This window comes from Atheta coriaria, unplaced genomic scaffold, assembly GCF_025399875.1.
Source record: "Atheta coriaria isolate IRGN ID8LTWV9N9 unplaced genomic scaffold, Caltech_Dcor_3.1 hic_scaffold_8_pilon, whole genome shotgun sequence".
NCBI classification, from domain to species: domain Eukaryota; kingdom Metazoa; phylum Arthropoda; class Insecta; order Coleoptera; family Staphylinidae; genus Dalotia; species Dalotia coriaria.
In genome coordinates, this window is record NW_027045450.1 from 4,465,012 (window position 1) to 4,488,240 (window position 23,229).

At 35.5% G+C, this 23,229-nt stretch overlaps 2 protein-coding genes across 5 annotated transcripts; one reads left to right on the top strand and one right to left on the bottom strand.

The window, feature by feature from the left end:
- The first annotated feature begins 11,675 nt into the window (after positions 1-11,675).
- Positions 11,676-15,160, top strand: LOC135797830 (leucine-rich repeat-containing G-protein coupled receptor 5). Of its 4 annotated transcripts, none has more exons than XM_065310370.1 (4): positions 11,676-11,801; positions 11,873-12,120; positions 12,571-12,768; positions 13,024-15,160. In XM_065310370.1, exons 3-4 carry the CDS (start codon positions 12,595-12,597, stop codon positions 15,088-15,090), a joined length of 2,241 nt encoding a protein of 746 aa, XP_065166442.1. In that variant the 5' UTR covers positions 11,676-11,801; positions 11,873-12,120; positions 12,571-12,594; the 3' UTR covers positions 15,091-15,160. The 4 variants fall into 4 exon arrangements, with proteins under 4 accessions (XP_065166442.1, XP_065166443.1, XP_065166445.1 ...); XM_065310371.1 differs by having other exon boundaries at positions 11,684-11,801; positions 11,882-12,120; XM_065310373.1 differs by having other exon boundaries at positions 11,686-11,801; positions 11,915-12,120.
- Positions 15,126-19,418, bottom strand: wdp (Leucine rich repeat protein windpipe). The gene is made up of 2 exons (XM_065310376.1): positions 19,398-19,418; positions 15,126-17,564 (listed from the first exon to the last, which is right to left on the bottom strand). The coding sequence occupies exon 2, from the start codon at positions 17,551-17,553 to the stop codon at positions 15,739-15,741; it is 1,815 nt and encodes a 604-aa protein (XP_065166448.1). The 5' UTR covers positions 17,554-17,564; positions 19,398-19,418; the 3' UTR covers positions 15,126-15,738.
- Between the last annotated feature and the right edge of the window lie 3,811 nt (positions 19,419-23,229).

Below are 23,229 nucleotides of genomic sequence, written 5' to 3' on the forward strand. Positions count from 1 at the left end.
GTTTTACTTGTGCTGGTACACCCCCGCAGCCTGTTGAAACTCTCTCTCGCCGCGCAAAGGCGGACGTAGGCGGCCCGGACGTTATCTGCCGCCTCTCGGATGCGCGGCTTAAAATAGCGTAACTTCGCCCGACGGCAGATGAGATGTGTCTCAATTCATCGGATCTTATAGCCGCGCATTGTCTTCCGAAGGGGTGCGAAAGCAAGGCGGAAGGCGGCGGCGTTAAAGTTTGGAAGTGTGCCGGATGCGCGCTCGCCGAATGATTATCTGTGTCAGCGAGGACGCAGGACGGGCGACGCGCGTGTTGAGATAGTACCAGCGGGGAGGCGGTGAGTGAGTTACTCAAGCGGGGGCGGTTAGAATAATACAAGTACTTGTTAGATGTGAGAGAATCGTGGTTTTAAACGTAGATTTGGAGATTTTGATTGTAGAAATTTAGTATTAAAATTTTGTTTTAGAAATTTCTTTATAACTTTTTCATTTGTTGATGAATTTTGGTGATTGATTTTTTATTTTGTTCATAATTAGCTAATCTATGGATTTGGTGTATTAAATATTTAATTATAATAAATTTGTTTATAGTATTAATTTTTAAAAGTGAAAAAGTTTTCTAAAAAATTAAAAATTAAAAATAATGAGAAATACTTGAATTTTTATGGTTTTTATTTATTAAAACATGTAATAATTTATCTATCGACTGTATCTATTTATTATTATTAATTTTATCTACTAATTTTATTTGCAAACTGGTATAAAACACCAAAAAATAATTTTTTTTATCAAAATTTCTTTAAAATTTAAACATTTGACCCGTAAAATGCAATAAATTCTCAACTTTTAGGTTAAAACTTATTTTAATTAAATATAACATTTCTTAAACTCTTGGTATCTGCTTGCAAAAATAGTTTTCTTCAAATTTTTCCTTCTAAAAATAAAAATTGATCTATTTACTTAATATGAAAATATGAAATCTTAAAAGTCATCTACATAAATACAAAGCACAGGTAAACCCACTCCGATAAATGCAGCATTCGTCTTGTCTTCGCGTCGTTTGCGTCTTGGCGATTTTTAATTGGGAAAATCGGATTGCGTTCATTATCCTCGGGCGCGCACCGTTCCGCTCCGGTCGCGCGCACGCAGTCGTAAGACAATGGCGCCCGCACAACAAAGCATTTATTCGTTAATTCCGATTTTATGCACAAATGCTACTTGCGCGCGTCTAATTGGTATCATCAGCGGAGGGAAATCGCTGGATGTGCACTCGGTGAGATCCTTTTCGCATCCGGAAGTGCGGAGTTCAGGTGAGCGCCGCGCCGGAAAGCAGGGCGCGCGCTTTGTGTGCGAATACACAATACACAAAAGCCTTCTACTTTTCCACTTTTCTACTTTTCTGCTCTTCATAAACCCGGCGCGTTTTGCAAAACAAATAAAACTAAATATATTATTTTATAATTTTTGTTGAGGGAAGTTTTAAATATGCTAATTACAAGAAAAACAAAAAAAATAAAATTTTGTAAAGAAATTATTTTTGAGTTTTTATGTGAGAGTTGATTTTTTGGTTTTTTACTCAGAGCGTGATCCGATTAGCTGGCGTCGATGAGAGGGCAATCTCTCCAGCGCCACCGGCCGGATCCTGCCGATCCAGATAATGACGAAAACCGCACGACGAGGAGTCATCTCCTCTCGTGCGCACCCAACTTGTGTGGTAATAAAAATTAGGGAGAATGCCTTCCAAGTACTTACTGTTAGCTTTTCTACTTCTACTTCTACTTCAGATTCCATTTCTATTTTTTTCCAGTAGCCGCAAAAAGAGAAGAAGAGGAAAACGATTTGGGATTTTCTTAACTGATTTTTCATCATCGTGCGCTAAATTCACATCTTCATCTCCGAGCGCAGCAATCAGCACGAGGGTCGGATTGAAATAAGAATCAGAAAATCATAGCGCGTAAAATGGTAGATGGGAAATGTTACGGATTAGAAGGCGAGGGTTTTGCAATTTTTAGGAATTGGACTAAATTATGCGTAAGCAAGATTTGTACAAGATTTGGGAAGCTTTAGAAAGCTTTCAAGGCTGTGAAACTGTAAAAGCGGAAAGCTCATGATAGGAAATTGAATCAATTTGCAAAATTACATTCTATTTTATCTTTTTGAAAGAAAAAAAAAGATTTTTGAACGAATAGCTAAGAATTTTAATTTTTAAGAGGTTATGACGCGTAGCCAACTATATGCAACCCAATAAACATTAAAATTATTTCAGAAAACGTTATAATTGTAATGTGAACTCAAAAGTCTGTAAAATGTGAAATTTTGTAGAGTTTTAAGCAGGAAACAATAAATAACAAATAAAAAATTAATCCCTACAATTAATATTGCATATTAATTAAATTTTAGTCAAATAATAAGCAAAAATTACAATCAAAAATCAAATTTTTCAAAATTTGCCAAAAATATTTACACTTTTGTCATTAAATTTATTTGTATTGCAAATTCTTTTACTTTTCTTATTTCTAACCTTACTATCGGGTTTTCTAAGGTTTAGATTACACCCCATCTTTAGCAAACAGTAGCATCCCCCTTATATCAGTATTTATTATTCATAACCGCAGTGCACGGCGGAAAACGTGAAATACTGGCGCGTAACGCATGATAAAAGACTTTTAAATTGTGTGTTGGCCTCCTTTCAAAAACCACCCCCATACAATACTCCTCCAAGGGTGTAAACGCCACAACCACAATAAAAGCACGAAATCTCTTACCCTGCACTTCGTAAATACCAAATAGGCCTAGGCCAACTAAAAAGTGTCTTAGATCATCCGTTTAAAACAATTTTTTCAATTTTCAGAAAACTTTATCAATAAACAGTGGAATTATTAAGTAAAAACAAAATTTATTTTGGGGTTGTTGTAACTCACCCCTAGGTGAATACAACATCTGGCTAATCCTGGAACAATCGTCGAATTACATCAGGTGTAAATAATGTCTTTCTTTAGGTAATAATTCAGTATAATTCAAGCGAATGTATGCAACCCAACTTACACCATATTCTCTACTATGAGAAGTATGAGAAGCATAGACGTATTCAAAGCGGATCGAATGTTTACGCTCGAAGAAATCGCTATAGAAATAATACACACTCACTAAGCGTTACATTGTTGGTATTAACATAACCTCAAATATTAACCTCTAACCTGATGTAACAATTTATAAGCTTAAAACTTTAATATTAAGTCTTAACGTTTGGTTATTTATGTACTAATTTAAAATTGAATTGAATTGAAAAAACCTAAGCGTTATCACTGTTTCATTTTTCAACCCCCAAGAATTAATTTCCTGTCAGCGAATCGTAGAATCTCTCCTCGCATTCTTTAAAATCACTCACAGCCAGTCTAAAAAAGAATAAAAGTAAGGGTCGAATAAGTACCAATGGGGGTGTGAGTGCGCTATCAGGGGGTTGAAACACATTGAAAGCTGCGGTCTCGGCTAACCATCTCATCATCGCATCATCATTGTTTGAATTTAATTAAAATTCAATCAGAAAGAAAAGTCGCGTGATTCGCATCGCTTCTTTCAACGTTTCAACCCCTAACTGAAAACTTCTGCAACATATTTATCGGTGTTATCGCTGTTTATTCTCCATGCCGCACTTGAACGGACAGTATCGACACAATAAACATTTCAGACTTTTTCCATCTGCAGGGGTGGCAGGGGGTTGGAAATAATACTGAATCTTGAGAATATCTTTCTTTCGGAATGTTTTCATGTCGGAATGCTTGGGTGATGATTTTAAATAGGGCGAGTTTGCTTTAAGGGTGGGGGTGGTGTATGTTTATGAGATAAAACCGTTTCCGGCGTCATCTGGCGTCGAGCGCGCTCTAGTTTACCACCTTAATTTCCTTCGCATTGATAAACACCAACAACCGTCATCAGGGCGCTTACACTGCCATTGGACTGTCACCACCGTCACCATTCGCCGCCTCCAGCGGCTGGAGAAATCAGCGAAGTAATGGCCGATCGCTTGGGAAGTTTATCGGAGTTTATTTCTATGAGTTTGATTAGCACAAGGAAAATAATCTTTATTTTTTGATTTTTTGCCGTTTTTTTTATCATTTCTGCTTGTTTTTTTAAGTAAAAACACTTGAAAATGATAATTAAGTTGCCTATGATCAAATTATTAATGTAATAATTGTTTTTGTTGCTTTTTTCTTTAATTTATTCGTCAAAATGTAAAATAAAAAGTTACTATTTGTATTTAGGTGTTTGTTGGGTTGCCTATGGTTTAGATCTAAAAGTAGTGTTTTCTTTTGTATGTTTTGTACTTTTTGCTGTTCACTGAGAGTTTAGAGTCGTTTAAGGGCCATTTGGCGATGATATATGCAGCATTATTGCACCCTCTCGTGCCGATGCCCTTCTTTTAATGGTTATTGCCCATCGCTGCGGAGATTAACGCAGATAGGACGTGAATTACGATCGCAAGCCGTCCACTAAATTCTGCGCTACTCAAAGATTTGACTCTCTTCGCTGTTGAAACTGGAACAAAACCAGAACAAAAGAGAACCTTACACCTGAGCAATCTTAATTAATTTCCGCGCGTAGCGTAATCTCGCAGAGCAATTAAATGCCAATTTTCCAATGTTCCAATTTTCCCGATCTTCCTTCGGCCGTTATGAATACCACCCCAGCACAGATGAGGAGAACAAAAAGATTTGGCGCTTGTGTTTAAGTCTTGCGTCTTTGCGCAGCGCGGTGAAATTGCTTCTTCTTCTTCTTCCTGGTGGTCTCCTGCTGGAAATACTGCCATAATTCATCCGCCGCTATAAGATTACTGATCTTTAATCCCCTTTTCCTCGACGGCGGGCGCTCGGCGGCTCTCTTTCGAGGCGGCCGCTTTCGCTAAAAGTTGAGATTTACGGCGCGCTTGGTATTATATTGTTGGCGGCGGCGGCGGCGCAGTTAGCTGGGAATTATTATGATATATCTGGACGAGATCGCGCCGCGCCGCATGCAGCGAGCGAGTCATTAGATAGATGCAACATCTAGCCGCCTTCCAGGCCGCCGCACGGCGACTCAGACCGTCTCAGAATGCAGCTTATCAACCGGGAAACAGCCACTGGCTGCAGGAAGCTTTACAAAACCTTTAAAACTATATTAATTTATTACTTATACATAAGAAAATTAAGTTTTCGTCTTAAAAGATTCAGAAATGTCAAAAAATGCAAAATTAAATAATTTATAATAATTAATTGAAGTATTCTGTGTTTTGATATAATTATTAACAAAAAACAAAATTTTTCTTTAAAAAAGAAATTTTTATGTTATGCAACCAACTATACACTATACACATTAGGTTATGATGCAAGCGCCAGACGCGTCCATAAATTAAACAAAATTTAAAGCGCGTTTAGGAATGTGAAATCTCCTCCTCCCGCTGCTGCTGCAGCCGCCTGCTAAAAGGATTTTATCTCCAGCGATGCTAAGCGGCTCGCAGCAGAAGAAAACCAACGTTAGCAAAACGGCCGTCTTCGGAAAGGAAGTTAAAACCGAAAGCCTCGGCGCGAGTGCGAGCCAAAGCGCACTGATTACGATGATGTACGATTATTGAGTTAAATAAACAGGCGAGCCGTCGCGCCGCCTCCGCGGAGGCGGCTCGTAACTTATAAATATATACGCGCACGTCTATCCTGTTTTCCTTACGGGACTTAGCATGATATATAGCGGTGTAGCGGCGAGGATTATACACCTACTCCTTTCTTCATAAATTCGCGAAGCGCGCGAGCAGGCGGCGGCGGCAGGGGTGGCAGTGAGGGTAGGAGGCGGTGCGGGAGCGCGCGTCTCATAACTCGCTATCGCTTCTTCGCGCGCGCCGCGTTAGGGATATCTTAATAAGATTCATGAAAGGTCGCAATATTTTATATCTTACATCCCCCGCGCGCATCCCCTAAAGAAGAGTCACTGCAAAACGAGATCCTGAATCCCGTATGCAGGAAAAATCTTATATCTAAAGGTAATTTAAATTTTGTTGCAATTTTACATTAAAATTTTGGTGTATTTTGGGTTGCATACGATGAAAAAATAAAATTTAACCAAAAAAATCAAATTTTTGTGTTAAAATTCTCATTTTTCAATTAAAATTTATTTCTAAATTATATTTTATAAAGTTTTGGGTGAAAACAAAGTCCTTTCCTTGTCCTTGACGCACGTGTAATCTTTTGTCTCGCATTTTGCTCGAAAGCTCTCTTATCCTCACCGATCTGTTTCTGAAAAGCGCCTCACATCTTCTGTATTATTCCCCGGCGCGCATAAAAAGGATCAGACATCAGGATGTCACGATAACGACGAGAATAAGCGGAATAACCATTGATCCCCAGCGCAGCAGTCAACTTGTGTCATTTTGTCGTCGACTTCCATTATTATACGGCCAACCTCACATACGTCTGATCCCAACGCAGGTACATTGAGTTGCCTATCTCGGGAAAATAATATCCGCGCATCGAAAAGCGATTTGTTCTCTGAGACGCTCAATCGAATCCCCAAGCTTTCTATAACATATATATACAAACATTTACACACTGGTGGAAAGCTTTCATGCTTCACTAGTGAATGCTGCGCTTTTCTTCTCGACGTTTTCCGGAATTATCTCTCGCTGAAAGGTTTGACGTTCTATATTCGATATTTGCAGGACGAAGTTGAATTAAAGCCCGTCTTTCAGATGGACGTCGTCCTATTCAATCCACGATGTGTTTGCAATCGATTGATGGTATTAATGTCTTTTCAGGAAGTCCTTGCAATCCGATAATTATTAAATTATCAATGTGATCAAAGAAAAACCTGGAAAATACAAAAATCATCCTCTACGTCGTCTTCAACCATCAAGAAATGTACTTAGTTGTAATTAATTTTAATTTTAATTTCCGCATAAATATTATTTGAGGTTAGACTTGATCGGATTTGGAAAACTTGAGAATTTCCCCATGCGGTTGGTCAATTGAACTTTGTAGGATTTGTATCCTTGAGCACTAATTATCGGAATTTAATAACGTTGCCTTTGACTTCAATTTAAGATTGATTTCTCGGTTTTAGTCCTTGCAAGACTTTAAAAGGACTTTGCAGGACTTCGCTAGACATTTAAGGATATTAGAGGACATTCATGTAAACCAACAGTTTCAAACGAAGTTTATAATTGGCAATTATACAACCCTCTATACACACGCGTTGAAATTAAGGGTTGAATGTGCGCCGCCGCCCCCAGGACGAAAGTTCAACACGTTCCATATCCCGATGCGGGTTAAGAGCTAACCTGTTGCGCGGCTCATCCGCATTTAAATCGAGCGGCGGCAGACGCCCTATCCCGCAGCTGGATAAACATCCTTTTCACATCCTTTTTTTTCTTTTTCACTCTCCAGCTCGTGTTTTTTACCTTTTTTCATCGCTAATCGATAGGATGTAGCTTGTCGACCCAGACAGGCTCCTTGAAGTTTTTCCACGTCCTGGGGGCGGCAAACTCTAAGCTTGCAAGCTTAGTCCTTACTTCACTGTATGTGTGTGTGTGTGTGTTGCGGTGTCGTGCTCGGATGGAGCCATCCGCTCCGATCATATTTATGCGATGGGCCGGATTATCGACTGAGAAAGTCCGCCGCCTCCGTCGAGCACCGCCGCCGCGCTTAAATCGATTTATGGGACATCGAGTGCTTAAGATGTTTCGATAAATTCTTGTTAGATTGTAATTACGCGCGTGAGGAGGAAACTTTATCATGCCACCGCCCCCGAGACACTGGAACAAGGCTTAGGGGGATATCCTGCAAAGAATATTTATTATCAATTTTTATTCAGATTTTATTATAATAAAAATAGTAATATGGATGTTAACGCTAGGCAACCAACATTACACAAACGCAATAAAAATAAAAATAAAAGTTTTGTTACGGTATTTACACTTTATTTATTTCTATTGCGTTAGAATCACATGAGATCATTACCTGTTACATCATTGCGACATTTTTGGTTGAGTTTACGACGTTGCGACACTCACCAGAGTTTTTTTCCGCGCATAATTTTCTTACACCACAAAATAACACTTAAACATTAGTCATTCGAACATTTCTGTAACAACTATAAATACAAAATACCAAGTATTATTGACTACAAAGCGTGTCGAGCGTAAAAAATTGTTTAAATATCTTGTGCGTTCAAGCAAAACGCTCAATATTTATTCAAATAATAAACTATTCACGATTTAGAAATGCTAGAACAAGAATCACTGCAGAATTCATATTAAACATTTATTTAAAGCTGTAGATTTGCTAATTTGTAATTTGTAAAACTCAAATTGGCAAATATCTAACGTTAGCTTGTTTGTTTAATGACTCGTGCCAACGTATGTAAATTATATTGATGATGATGGTTGAAAATGGAAATTATACGACATCGGATGTTTGCGCAATAAACGTATTAATTCGACATGTAAAAATGACGTAAAACAACATCAAATGACGTAAATGTCCAAGACATTAACTAAAACAATTAAAATCATCGTATATTTGATTTATAACTGTTGAATTTATGACTTAATAAAGTGTTAATTGCAAAAACATGAATGAAATGAAATTTTGATGTGTTTAAAGTTGCCTACAGTGTAAAAGCTAAAGTATTGATTCTCTTATGTAAAAAATGTAACTTCAGCAAAGATTTGTATTTAATATCATGATTCATGACTTTTTCGACTTAGGAAATTGTGCAATATTGGGTTAGATGGGCTTGTGAACGTCCGGTCAGCTAATAGCCGGAAAAGTCATCCACTCAGTCGGATAACACGCCAATTTATTGACCGCTACCCAAATGGAGTGCACGTAATGCAAATCCGATATGATTCAATTTATATGCCGATTTTTACGAGTATCACATCGATTCGGATGTTTCCTAATGCTGTAAACGATAAAACCCTTACAAATCCTATCAATATGTAAAAAAATCGTATATCTCAGCATTTAACCACAAAATTTTAAGGAAAATATAATTTATCAAAATAAAAATATTAATTGTGTAATGTAGGCAACCAAATCTACGTTTAAATAAGGTTAAAATGATTTTTTAACTTTTATATGTTTTTCATGTGTTACTTTCACATGTTTACGACGCTAAATTCGCAATAAAATCGCACTGCGTTGCACTGTGCAAGTTTAAAAAAAACCTCCATAATTATGTGCATAGTTTATTGCAGAAGAAGCGGTCCGGCTGGTTACGCTCATCGCAAGAACTCTTCCGAATTGGGTCAGCGTACGTGTGTGGGCCAACAATATATTCGCGAACGCGACGATAAAAACAAGACAACGGACGTAATTTATGATTATTGCAGAATGTCCGCATACAAAATGAAACAGAAATTATATTTCAACTTTTTGAACTTGTATGCAATGTAAGTTGCCTACATTGATGCTGAAATATACAATATCTTTAATTCCCACGTTTAAATGCAAGAATCTTGTTCAGATGCATCGCCTTATTAAGTTCTTGCAGTGTTCTTCCTATAAAATCTAATGTTACGTAAGAGTCGCGATGATATCGTGCCATCTGCATGATAGGAGTCATTAAATCGATCGTTCCAAACACGTTTCGATGGCATGATGGCAAATGCGAATACGAATGAGTCGCGCAGCGACGACTTAAGTTGCGCGTCGGTCGAACTTGACTTCAACAGCGGCAGCAATTGCGGCAATTTATTTCCACCTCGTTCTAATTATGATTCAAACACGTATGTACAAAGTTTATGTTTTCTGCTTTAAGGCGAGGCTCTTGATATGATCGATTGATCAACGTGAGAGGAAAGACCCTCGGAGAACTCAAAAAAACCTAAAATTGAAGAAATTTGAAGTAAAAAAGTGAAAATTTATTTCAAATTACGGAAAATTAAAAATTTATGATTTTTATAATCAGTTTATTTATTTTTAGACTTTATAAAAGCCTTAAAAGTCGCAAAACTTGATTTTAAAGCATTTTTGATGACTTAATTTAAAAAAAAATTAAATTTCTCAGAAACGATGATGTTTTGTGACAAATAGAAAGTAAATATGTATTGGAGAATAGTAAATAAAGTTTATTAATGCAAAATGTCCTGTCACTATTGATCAATGGATAAATTACCTCGATTTGTCTTCATGTCCTCACATTAATGTTGATTCAACTTGACTTATGTCGACTTAAGTCACATAAATTCAAAATATCTTCTGTTTCTCTGCTTACATATGTTAATTTACCAAGCAATAAAATTAACTATTTAATTTTATTACATAAAAATTTCTGTAAAATTTCTTTATTTTCAGTTTTCTTCTTCAAATTAATTAATTATTTCCTACTGTTTCCAATTTCATTGTTTTTATCTTTATTTTCTTTTGTTTTTATTTTATTTTTTAAAGTCACATGTGGTTTTACCATCTTCGGCATCCTTGCAGAATTGTACTTTACAAGTGGCACGAACATCGAGTTTCGACTTCTTCTCGGTGTGCTCTCTCCGGAGCCACAGCACGCTTCTTTAAAAGTGCATGAAATTCATCTCACAACTCGCTCTACGACTTGCCAACGACTCTGGAGGCGACATTCGCATTGGAAATGCAATGAAATGCAGCGAACGACTGGTCGTGGACATATTGGAAACGCAGCCATTCATAAAAACGAGTTAGTTTTTTGTCTGCTTACTTTTCTACTTTTCCAATGCGTAAAACGGGTAAAACTATAAACATAAACATCAAACGTCTGTTCATTCAAAACATATTTCGTGACCCAACATACATGAAAATAATAATTTATGCAACCGGGTTAACATGTGTGTTTACATAGCCCACCATACACACAATATTAACTAAAGTAATTAGAAATCTATTAATGCTTAAGTTAACAGTATTTAACAAACGTTAAAACACATTAATTAAGATTTTAGTGTCATTTCTCTTTATAATGTGCAAAAAATAAAGAAAATTAAGTTAATCTGCTTTGGAAACTGTTTCTAAATTAGTTAAAAAATTCTTTTATTTGCGGTTTGAATGAATATTTGAATTACGTTTTTCATTCAGCTGTCAGCATGTGTACATACGAATTTGTTGCTGAAGCGAATCGATATGCGCAAGAGATGATACCAGTCATGATTGTTACGACTTCCTGTCGGCGTGCCGACGAGACGCGCGCAGACAATTGACCGGACCATCAAAAGTCGGGTCTTAAGCTGCGGCCGAAATCGTCGGATCTCGGATAATTACATTCTGAATGCGTACGCGTTGCTTTCCTGTGAGGAAGATTCATCGCCGGAGGCAATAAAAGCGAATAAACCGAGTTTTAGTAACGTGTTTATAAAGTACAAAGTAAAGGATGATTTTTTAAGTAAAAAAAAAATTTTTTTTTCGACAAAATTTTTTTTATTTTTTTATTTTATCGCTATTTACGCGTGGTTTTAATTAATTTTTTGAAAATATATATTATCATCAATCGGTCTGTAATCGTACTATGACTAAAAACTCTTATCTCACATTTGTAGATATTTACACAGTGTTATCTTGTTAACCATAATATAATGACTTTCATATACGAAATTCTACTCCTATTTGATTCCTACACCTGCTTAAATAAATCCCATAGAATATTCTCAACATCCTGTATAAAATTGATAACAATTTTCACCTCTAGAGCCGAGAAGATACCTGATAACAGATATTCCACTCGGAGTTGTTGTGCTACGTGCAACGCCCGTAATAATTATACAATTCCATCAATTTCCACCGAAAAACATCAAAAAACCAGTGAATAAATGTTAAAAACAAGTGAGTATCAAGTGTATAATATACTATAGTTGATGGATATTATTCCCAACATGCTAAACGAACACTATAAGTAATTACAGAGTGATTTGAAGAAAATTGAAATAAAATTCCAGCAGCAGCGTGTGCGAAGGACATTTTTTCATCGCAACGCGTGCGAATGCATTGCGAGAATTAAACAGTGGTTTGATGCGTTGATCGATTGACTCTTGGCCGCCATGTTGACACGACGGCACGATGACATGATGTAAATAAACAAAAAACAGGCGTAAACTGCGAGAGAAACGAGTGTACAGAGTTTGAGAAGTTTGTTTGCCTTCATGTAAGTAGTGCTTAATGAATTAATTGACAACCAGTCGATTGTAATTGATGAAAACATGTTTTTATTCAGAATTTATGCGAATTGTACGAATTTTATGTTTGTTGACGTTTATCGAATGTTAATACTATAATTTTTCACAAAAACTGTTTAAATATAGATTCTGTATTAAATTCTGCATCAAATTATGTTTTAAACAATATGGAAAAGTTAATATTTATTTAGTTATAAGCAAAACAAAAAATAATTGTGTAAAATTATGAATAGTAAAATTTTTTTTTTATTTTTCTTATTTACCCAGTATATAAACACTTTTAAAATAAAATATATACCAGATTAGATGCAGAATTTATTAAAGAATTATTCTGCGAAAGAATTATTATTCTATCTTATTTATTTTATGAGTAATCAAAGAAAAACAAATTTTAAATTTTAATAATTCTTATTTTGCAGGAATTATTAACTTACAACTCCAAAATGAAGCCCACACAAAACCCACTGCCAAAAATTACAATTCTACTTATTTTAATCATCATCCAAACCAATTTTGTTGCATCATTATGCCCCGAAAATTGCAACTGTAAATTCGACAATGTTGTCGCATGTCATCACAATTCCCTGAATCAGTTACCAGAAGACATCAGTTCAGAGGTAAATATATTCCACGTTGTATAATTTTAGACAACTATAACTATATAAAAAACATAATTGACGCAATTAAGTTAATTGCAATGCCAAACATTAAATTGTTATGGCGTAAAGGCGGAAAAAGTTGCTTCGAAACGATTGCATAATTTTAACAACGTCAAAATAGAAAAAAAATTTATTTTTAAATTAAAACACTCTGTATATTTCTATAAGACGAATTCCAGACAGATTATAACCGCAGCTACCTGTTTCTTTCAGGTGAATCTTCTAGATTTGTCCAACAATGACTTCACTTCGATACCAAAAGATATATCACAGTACCAACACCTTCAAAAATTAATCTTCGCACATAATCGGATCAACTCACTGGGATCTACCGTTTTTAAAGATTTACACAGTCTTGAATCATTGGATCTCTCCTGGAATACCATCCGCCGTAGCAGAGATCTTCATCCAAATGCACTTAAAAATCTAACACAGCTTAAACAACTGGATCTTTCTTCTAACACGTTGAAAACCTTTCCGGAATGCACAAGTGCAACTTTAGAACATCTAACATTAGAAAACTGCTCTATTTATGGGCTTAATCCAGGTATACTGAATTACTTCCCAGCTTTGAAGACGTTAAACTTTGCCCAGAACAGTATATCAGTGCTTCAAGATCAATTCAGAAGTAAAACTCTTCAAGTGTTTAATTTGACACAATGTCAGATTAAAACTGTGGATAGTACCGCCCTGAATAACTTTAAAAGTCTACAAGAGTTGTATTTAACCAGGAATTATCAATTGAAGAGTTTTAATGCAAATTCAACGACTTTGATTCATTTGGACTTGAAGGATTGTAACCTGGAAAGTGTCCCGCATAGTTGGTTGCCTAATCTGACTACATTACAACTATCAGGGAATCATATCCGAAGGATTGAAGCTGATTGGCTTCAGAATATGCCAAGGTTACAAAGGATTATCTTAAGTGATAACTCAATTGATTTTATTGAACCCGATAGGTTTACCCAGGCGATGTATTTAGTGACTTTGGACTTGTCACGTAACACATTCAGAAATTTAGATGAGAAAATCTTCAAAAACAGTTTAAATCTAAAGTTGGTTAATATGTCACGCACTTATATTGATGAAATGATTCCATTCCAGTCAAAATCATTGTTGATTCTTGATTTGACCAACTGTGAAATTCGTCAGATTAAATGGGATTCATTAAAGGGGATGTCAAAACTGCAGATATTATACCTATCAGGAAATCAGATCAAAGAAATCCCTTTGAATATCACATCAACGTCCCTGTTAAAACTTGATCTTTCTAATAATCGATTATCAACATTGAAGAATACAACATTCTTCAAGGTTCCAAACCTACAGAGTTTAAACCTGATTGGTAACCGTTTAGTACACTTAGAATTCTATTCCTCCTTCAGAGGAATAAGGACCTTTTTTGTGGGAGACAACCCTTGGAGGTGTGAATGTGAAAACAGAGGTTTTGAAAATATGTTCAAATACTTGAACGAAATCAACTCCGATGTTGAAGGAGCAAGATGTCAAACTCCCCAGAACCTCGAAGGTAAAACCTGGAATGAAGCATGTAGCTCAACATGGTTCCCATGGAATTTCGCACAGAGTGACAAAGCCTGGATGGTTTCAGTCACTATACTAGCTGTGTTTATCCTCAGCTGTTGTTTATTTGTGTCTATTAATCGTGAATGTAACAAAAGGAAGAAACGTCAACGTGAAGCAGATGCAGAGCGTCGTTCAGAAGTCCAAGAAAGATTAATGGCTATGATGCATGCAAGTCGGGATCACTTCAATGAAGAATCCCATAATGCACCTGACCCTAGAGCAGTCCAAGGACCTCCTAGTTATAACGAAGCCATTACACTTCCCCCATTAGGATCAACAGCTAGTTTGTATTCTAGGAAAGAAGAAGCACCTTCAATTCATGGTTCTACTAATACCATTAATCTAAACCAATCAAGATCCACTACGAATTTGAACAACAACAACCCAGAAACCAAAGAAAAACGAGTCCGTAGAAAGAAAAGACCTAAAAGTCCTCATAGACTAAACCGAATGAGTCAAGCAAGTCAGGAATCAAGAGATATCAGCGACGCTAACCAATCCAGTAGTCAACAGAGTTATGTCAGAAGTAGTAGTCACATGAGTGAGAGGAGCCAATCAAATCCCGATCTCCTCGATAAATCAGGCCGACCTCTATCGGCGAAAACCCGAAGACGCAGGCAGAGATCCCGCACAAGGTCACAAACCTTAGGCGAGTCTAGTAGTGATGATACTTCTGTCTTCGAAACCAAAATGTAGGTTATGTTGTTGTTTTAGTTTTTAGTTTCCATTAATTTTTATCAAATAGAAATATATTTATAACAACGTGTATTCGTTCTTTAATTTTTTTGACGTCACAATACTTAATACAAATAGATAACATTCAATTAAATATTTATAGAAAAAGAAAACTGTAATATATGACGTAGTAGAATATCTATTATGTTTGCAATTCAAGTAAAATATATATTATCCTGGCAGGCTATTATTTATTCATATGTATGTGATGACTATTGCATAATTAATTGTCTTTTAACTCCCAACAAGCACCAACGGGTTTATTTTTACGTTTATGTAATTTATTGCGACACTAGATGGCGCTAGTTGCGTCGAAGCAGCGCGGTCTGACTTAGATGATCACTTTTTCAAGAGGGGAGGTTAAGTTGAGCGGAAAGCGTCAAGCAATATTTTTTAAAGTTTTCCTTTGAACACTTTGAGTGTTTTTCTTTTACACAATGCACACACAGTCGTTAAATAAATAGGAACAACCATCTTTATCGAATCATATATATCACATCTTCACTTGTAGTTCCAGCTTCACGTGCAATTAATACTGAGGTATTAAAATGTCATTATTTCAATCGCACACTTTACCAGGAATGTATTCCAGTTGTTGTCATAACACAATTAAAATTGCTGATCCGATTCTGGGGTTGTGATGATCTGCCCATCTTGACTTCGTACTCGGTTGATCAGTAATGGTGTCTTTGGCGCTGTCAGTTCTTTTGCTTGTACAGTAACCCTATGTGTTTCAGGGAGTAAAGGGCTGTGATCACCTCGAGGTGACCTCATTGTAGCAGGGAAGTCTTCTTTTTCTTGAGGAGGTTCATTGATCAATGGTGTGGTCACCTCTGCTGGAGCATTGGGTGTGCTTCCGTTTTTGGGACCTCCGCCATTTTGGTTTCCGTTCTGGTTCCCATTTTGACCATTCATCAATGGGACCTTTTCTGGGATGCTTTTACTCTTGTCAGAGGGTGGTAGTGATGTCCGTGTTGGTTTTGTAGGTTTGATGGTCTTCATTTCCTGACCGGGGCTTGTGTTAATACGTCTGGGTTGACGTCTGTTCTTCCTGCGTTTGATCAGGATGGTGTAGATGATAATACAAGCCATTACTATGATTAACGCGATGACCACTATCATATTATTGCTTAGACCCAGAGGGTTACCTGCTTCTTTCACTTCGGAAGCTTCTGTATCTTCAACGGAGTGGATTTTATCTTCTTCGTTGATGATTATAGGAACAACACCATCGGAACGACCTTGTTCGGATTTATGAACAACTACATTGGTCATTGGTGTCTCTGTTGTTGATGTAGAACTGTATTCTTCATCATCTTCATCTTCATCAGAGAATATATCATTGACTGCTTTTTTGATTTCGTCAAAAATGCTGGGATCTGGTTCAGTGCTATTGGTGGGATCATCCAAGGTCAAAGGTGTGGAACAATCGAAGTTGCAAGCCTTCAAAGGAGTTTCTTCAGTTGTTGGGAAGATTAAGACACCTGTTCCTGATCCTTCTTCTTCATTCTCTTCAGGTTCATCTCCAGAATGACCTGAACCCTCGGTATCATCAGTTTCTGCCTCGTCTCCATTATCAATATAATCTTCATCTGTTAACTCAGGTGCTGGTGAAGATGCAGTTAGTAATAATTCTTCATTTTGCATTTCTGCTAATTTTTTAGAAGAACCTTCGTCATCTTCAGCAAAAACATCTGTTTGATCCTCTTCGGAAGTTTCCTCAGGAGTTGGTTCAGGTTCCTCACCGGATCCTTCAATTTGTTCGTCGTTTTGCATCTTTTCAAGGTCATTATGTTGATTGTGGTCAACATGTCTAACTATGGGACATTTCAAATTGGTCACTTCTTGAATATTTCCAGAACCATCACGACAAGTCACTGGTTTCTCAATTGTAACCCAAGTTTTAAGATCCTCACATTTGGCTTTCAATTCACAGGAACAAATAAACGGATTACCCGCTAGGTTAATTTTTCTTAACCTCAATTTTTTCCCATTTACGAAATCAGGAAAGTCTGCGAAATGATTTGAAGACACATCCAAGTGTTCTAAATTTTTGGGGAGGTTATTGACATCCAATGACTTGAGTTTGTTTCCTCGGAGATTCAACATCGAGAGTTTACTTAGACTTGAAAGATCGACAAGATGGCGGATGTCGTTGTGCGCCATGTTGACACTTTTAAGACCATGCAGTTTACGAATCGCGCCGATTTTTGTTAGATTTGAATGACGCAGGTCAAGGTGAGACACTTTGTTGAGCGTTTCCGATGAGCCATCTTGGACAAACGCGAGTGATGTGCAGCGTGTGGTTGTTACCAAATCCACTGTTAGGCATTCACAATCGGATGGGCACGGTGATTGTTCATGGGGCGGAAAAGGTGCGCCCCGGGCGGCGCACACAAGTGCTAGGAACCACACGAGGTGCATTTTGTCAACACCTGAAACAAATCAATTAAATTTTTATTTTTATCATAACTTTTATAATATAATTAATACAGCAAAATGATTTAAGTAAAAGATGTTCATAATTAAATTATCTTTCAGGTAATTGTTATTAAAATAGTTTAATTTATTTATTTGATCAAATATTTTGACTTAAAGTGCATAAGTAAATATTTTGACGATGAATTTAATTTAAGCGCAGTTACTAAACCTACGATAACTGCTCAACAATTAGTCTGACACTAAAATATTACTTAGATAAATTATTCTCAGGAACATTATCTATAACTTATCTTTATAACTTATTTTTGTAAGTTGCCTAACTTTCTAGATATTTGATGTAGTACCGCCGATATTGAAAGTACAACCTACTTAAGAGCGCTTTATCGTTTGATTTCTCTTATTAATTGCCAGATGATGCTATAACAATTAAGCTAACCAAAAACCATTTTAGTGTATAATATACCTAATTAATCCACGTTTTCAATAGTGATCTACCTTAATATTTCTTAGAAATATTTAATTTTAAAGAAAGTTTTCAATTTTTTTCTCATAAAAATTTTTAAATAAATGTATTATACAATAAAATAAATTAATGTGTTCTTAATTAAATTGTCAACAATTTATTTTAATGACTTTATTTACTCCATGGTAAAATTTATGTCAAAATAGTAAATTTACCAAAATAATTATTTTAATTTACAAATAGTTGCATGTTTTTATTGTAACTGACCCACAAGGTTAGTACGAGTAAGACAATTTAGCGTCTCATAATATTCGTGCAAAGTGATAAGGAAACTCGCGATTCGCGAATAATTTCGTGCCGAAATTTCGTGCGCGGCCCGCGCGAGGCCGAGCGCCATTAAGACGCGCGTGTGGACGCGCCCGGAAGTCCTGCATTACGAGCTTCCCGATTCGGCGAGCGCGACAACAATTGTTATCATCGTTAATTCGCGATCTGCGTTCGCGATCCGCGGCCCGTCGACGGGCGAAACAAACGATTACTCTGATTGTTATTGCCATCATCAGCATCGTTGGAGGTATGTCTATCATCGAATTGTTTTAAACTTTGCAAGCGAGGCGCAATACCTTAAAATAAACAATTGCAAATTGCCTGTGAACAATCTAAAGATCATTTGTTATCAATCAAAACCATATAAAGTCAAATGTTTTTGTCTTGTTAAAAATTAAATTTTTTTTTCGATTTAATTTGACTTGTGAGGTGCATTTTGTTTGTTTATTGTTGAATAATTATTAAACTATTAATTTGCCGTAAAAATTATTTAAGTATAAGTTGTTAAGGATTAAATTATCTATAAAATGATGTATTGTTGAGTAATGTATAATTATTGAGTCGTAAAATATCTTAATGCAAAGTTTATGTTCTGTTTTAGATTTTTAAACAACAAGCTTTTCACTTTACTAAAATTGCAATAACAACCAAACCACTCAATGCAAAACAAAAATTCAAAAATAAAATTAAAATTCATTAAACTCTGTATAAATTATTTCAATAAATCTTTTTTCTATCTATCATATTTTTAAAGTTATCTTATAAACAAATTTCACCACGCAAAAAAAATCATTTTTATTAAAATAAAGAAAACTAGTGCATAAATTGTATAAACACTAAAAATATTAGCGTTATCTACGCATAATTGAACTACTAAAGCATTACTTTTTATCAAAAGTCAATAACTACAACGTGGATGGTCGAAAATAAATATTTATCACTATTTTATCAACTGACAGATGACCTGATTCCAATTCTAGCTCAACTTAAGTCATAAACCAACTTGACTTAGAACTTAGAACATAACACTGCGCACTTTTTGTGTAGATTAAGTAAAGCACTCGACTAGTGACTTAAGCCATGCGTTGGTTGACGTTTTACGAGCGTCCGGGTCGGCGGCGAGTAATGCACGCGCGAAATTTGTGTCAATGCTACGCGGAGAAGAGACGGGGAGTAACAAATATAACAACACCAGCAACAACAACAGAAGAGTAGCATGCAAACATCATCAGCACCGGTTGCGATGTGTGGCGAATCGCCTTGAACCGATGCGATTGCAACCGCCAACGAGTTAAGTCACTAGTTGAGGCAAGTATGTCGTAAGACACTTGGCAATTCATTTTATCACAGCTCATGAGAGTTATCATGGCATGGGTGCGCTGAGAGACTTTCTAGAATATAAAGATCGTTGTCGAGTGCGACCGGCGAGATAAAATTTATTTGCTCAGCGTTTATGTGGGTTCTAATAAATGATAAGAGAAAATATTAATTCAATGCGCTGCATTCGAGTTGAGTCCTTGAGAAATTTTAACGCGAGATAAATTCAGCCAGCTAGATATTTTTGCATTCAGGGGGAAATTAAGTCACTTAAAAGCAGATTTAAGTTGACTTAATGTAAGCATATCGTGAATGATATTTAGATTTGCATAGAAATTGCTAATTATTAGAGATTTTGTTATTTTTGTCCTAATTTGACACAAAAAGCAAAAAATTATTTTGAAAACTAATTTTTAATGTCAATTATAAGGAAAACCGTTAATTTTACAATAATATTTTTTTAAACAAAATTTTTAGAATTTATCTGGGAACAATTTATTTTAGTAATATTTTTTTGTAGAACAATTAGTTTTATCTCTATCTTAATTTAAGATTATATTGAAGCAATTGAAAAAAATTGTATGAAATCAACTTTAAACTTCGAAGCCTTGTATCTTATGAATGAATTATCGTAAAGTACTTTGTAATACGTCATTTTATAGATAATTTAATTTACTACAACTTTTATTTAAACTATTTTATTGTAAAAATTATATTTCATAACTTTTTTTGTTAATTTATAAAATAATTCAAAACTTAAAAAAGAACAATTTTATTACATAAAGTTTAATTAGTGTTAAATTTAATATAAATAATTGTTAATAAAAATTTTATGTATTTTTTGTATAAATAATTTAATTGTTAATAATATCCACTTTATTTGAACTTTCTACCATTCCTCGTTTTCTCACAAAACGCAAAAAATTAAAAAACAACAAAATTCTTACCTTCAAAAATATGTGTGACTAAACTTAAGGCACTTCAAAATCAATATTTAAATCTATATAATATTGAGTAAGTCTCTAAACTGATAAGTCACTTTGAGACAACTTTAAGTCACTTTACTTAAGTCAAACTTTCGCAAACTTTTACAGCGCACTAATTCAGGATATAATATACTCGCACTTATGCCTCTAACTTGACTTAAGTCAGTTCTGCGTGTGCGTATGCAGTTTAAGTCACTTTTAAGTCACTTTCGGCAACTTTTTATAATCCATGCTCGGTGATTCGCGATCGCGATTTCGACTTTTCTACTGCGGCGGCCGTGCGCGACTGAATCGCGGTCCGAGTTGAGTCGGAATGGAGTGCGCAGTGCTGAGTACTCGTACGTCAATGAAGGTGCAACCTGGTTGTGTGACGCTCAGAGACATACGTACGCCGCGCACACGGCAGCCACGATTCCACGAGAGACATTTAGCGGCCGCGAAAGAGCCGGCATTGGCTGCGGACGCTCGTATGATTCATTCGCTTTCGATGCCGCGATCCTCCGAAGCGGAACGGGCCACCGGTAGTCCCGAAAACGCCGAAAATCGACGCACAATGAGTGCAGTTAGCGTGCGTGTGGAACGCTTGCGCAACGGAATGAGTTGTGTATGTCTACCGGCATTGTTTTGATCATTCGAATGGAAAATTTCGAATTTTGGAGAAATTTCGTGTGACCACGACGTTTGGAAAGTAAGAGGTGATTATGGGTAATTACATTTTCTTTTAGTGTTTTAATTTTGCTATTTTGAGGAAATTTCAAACGTATGTTAATTGTTAAAATGTTAATTTTAATAAAATACAAAGAAGTTCATTTGTAATTTTGAGTAAATTTTAAAAGTGAAAGTTTTTTCAAATTTTTGGTCTTGAGTGACTAAAGTACTTTAGTCACGGGCTTTAGTCACGGGGTGCAGTTTGCGCATGCGCATTTGTCTACAGTGCAGCACCATATGAAATATCTTGTGCTGTCCGTCAAACAAGTCAAAATGTGTTTTTATTCAAATTTTAATAAAATTTCAACAAAAAAATATTTTTAATATAATTTCATGTTATAGCACCGAGACTATATAATTTTCAGCCGGCTAGACATCGTTTACGTTTGCACAATTACCAAAAGTGTCATTAACAAGTGGCCGGTCCCTGCATTCGCATTATTTTTACGTTTGGCGGCCGGCCCAGGCTGATGGCAAGGTGAAACCGGCACCGGCGAGACGGACGCCGAAAATCTAATTCCGAAATCCGCAATACAAACGATTAACCTTACGTAATACAGCTGCTTTGCGCAAAGCAAAACGCGTGCAGGAATAAATAAATCACTTCAAACGTATTTCTTTTCACGCACTGTATATAATATAACTAGTCGTATGTAAATAGTTTTGTTAGTATTTGTGTGTGCCTGAAACATTCAATGAGTACGACCTTAGGGCGCTCGGATATTTATAGACACTGCGAAACGACATAGGAGTAAGTGTGAACAGTCGATTAAAATATTCATGATGTTTTTTTTTGTTTGGTTAGAGAAAGAAATTGATTTGATAAATTTTGGTAAGTTTAAACTAAAAAAGTTAAAATATGTTATCAATTAATAATTTTTTAAATATTTTAATTAGTAATTATTTGTAATTTATTGTTTTAATGTTTTAAATAAATTATTTGAGTACAAATATTTTGTATGTTGTAATTTTTATTAATAAAATGTATCAAAACATTTAAAAAACTCATTTATTTGGCTTCCCTTATTTAACACCCTGTATGTCATAATTTTTGGTATTTTAAGAATTATTCTTTTATTCTAAACAAAGACAAATCCAAAAAATCATAGATCATCAAAATCTGTCGATCCGTTCTTGAGTTATAAGTGATGTAACTAACACTTTCTTCTTTTTATTAAATTTACTTCAAATTTTAAGACTTAATGAAGTATATAGTGATTGTGCATATAGAGATTGCAGTTATTAACCTTTATATTCAATTAAATTGATTAAAATTTTAATTCATTTAATTTTACAGCTTACGAAATTCTTTTAAACAAATTACATAAAAAAGTTATAAATAAAAACTCAAAAAAAATTATTCACTCTTAACACATTTAAACCAGTTTAATATGGGTTAAAGCTATAAATAGAATTACAACTAAGTAAGCATTCATAAAAACTGCGCTTAATAAATGTACGCGCTCATTTACGCAATCAATTAATCACTTTCTCGTGCGTTTCTTAGTCGTAGAGCGCCACTTTTAATCTCGATGAGTAATGGTGTAGTAGTAATAATAAAATGAGCTAAGGTTGAATCTTTGATGTGCCCGTTGAACGATGATCCCGTAAACTGAATAAACTTATCATCACGACCACTGCATGGTTAATCCTAATCCTAATCAATATAATAATCATAAGTATAGACAATGAACGAACGCACAAAGTTTAATATCAATGATGCGTGTGTTTTTTGCATGGCGTGCATGATGATTGCACAAATATACAATCATGTTCGAGTAGTATAAACTGTGACCTTTGTCATGGTTCATTAACGCTTATTTTTACTGATTATCATTATTCATTGACACAATGGGA

Bases quoted from the DNA above. Each gene is read 5' to 3' on its own strand.
- LOC135797830 (XM_065310370.1), top strand. From the start codon at position 12,595: ATGAAGCCCACACAAAACCCACTGCCAAAAATTACAATTCTACTTATT. The intron at 12,769-13,023 runs GTAAATATATTC...TGTTTCTTTCAG, and splicing joins CAGAAGACATCAGTTCAGAG to GTGAATCTTCTAGATTTGTC.
- wdp (XM_065310376.1), bottom strand. From the start codon at position 17,553: ATGCACCTCGTGTGGTTCCTAGCACTTGTGTGCGCCGCCCGGGGCGCA.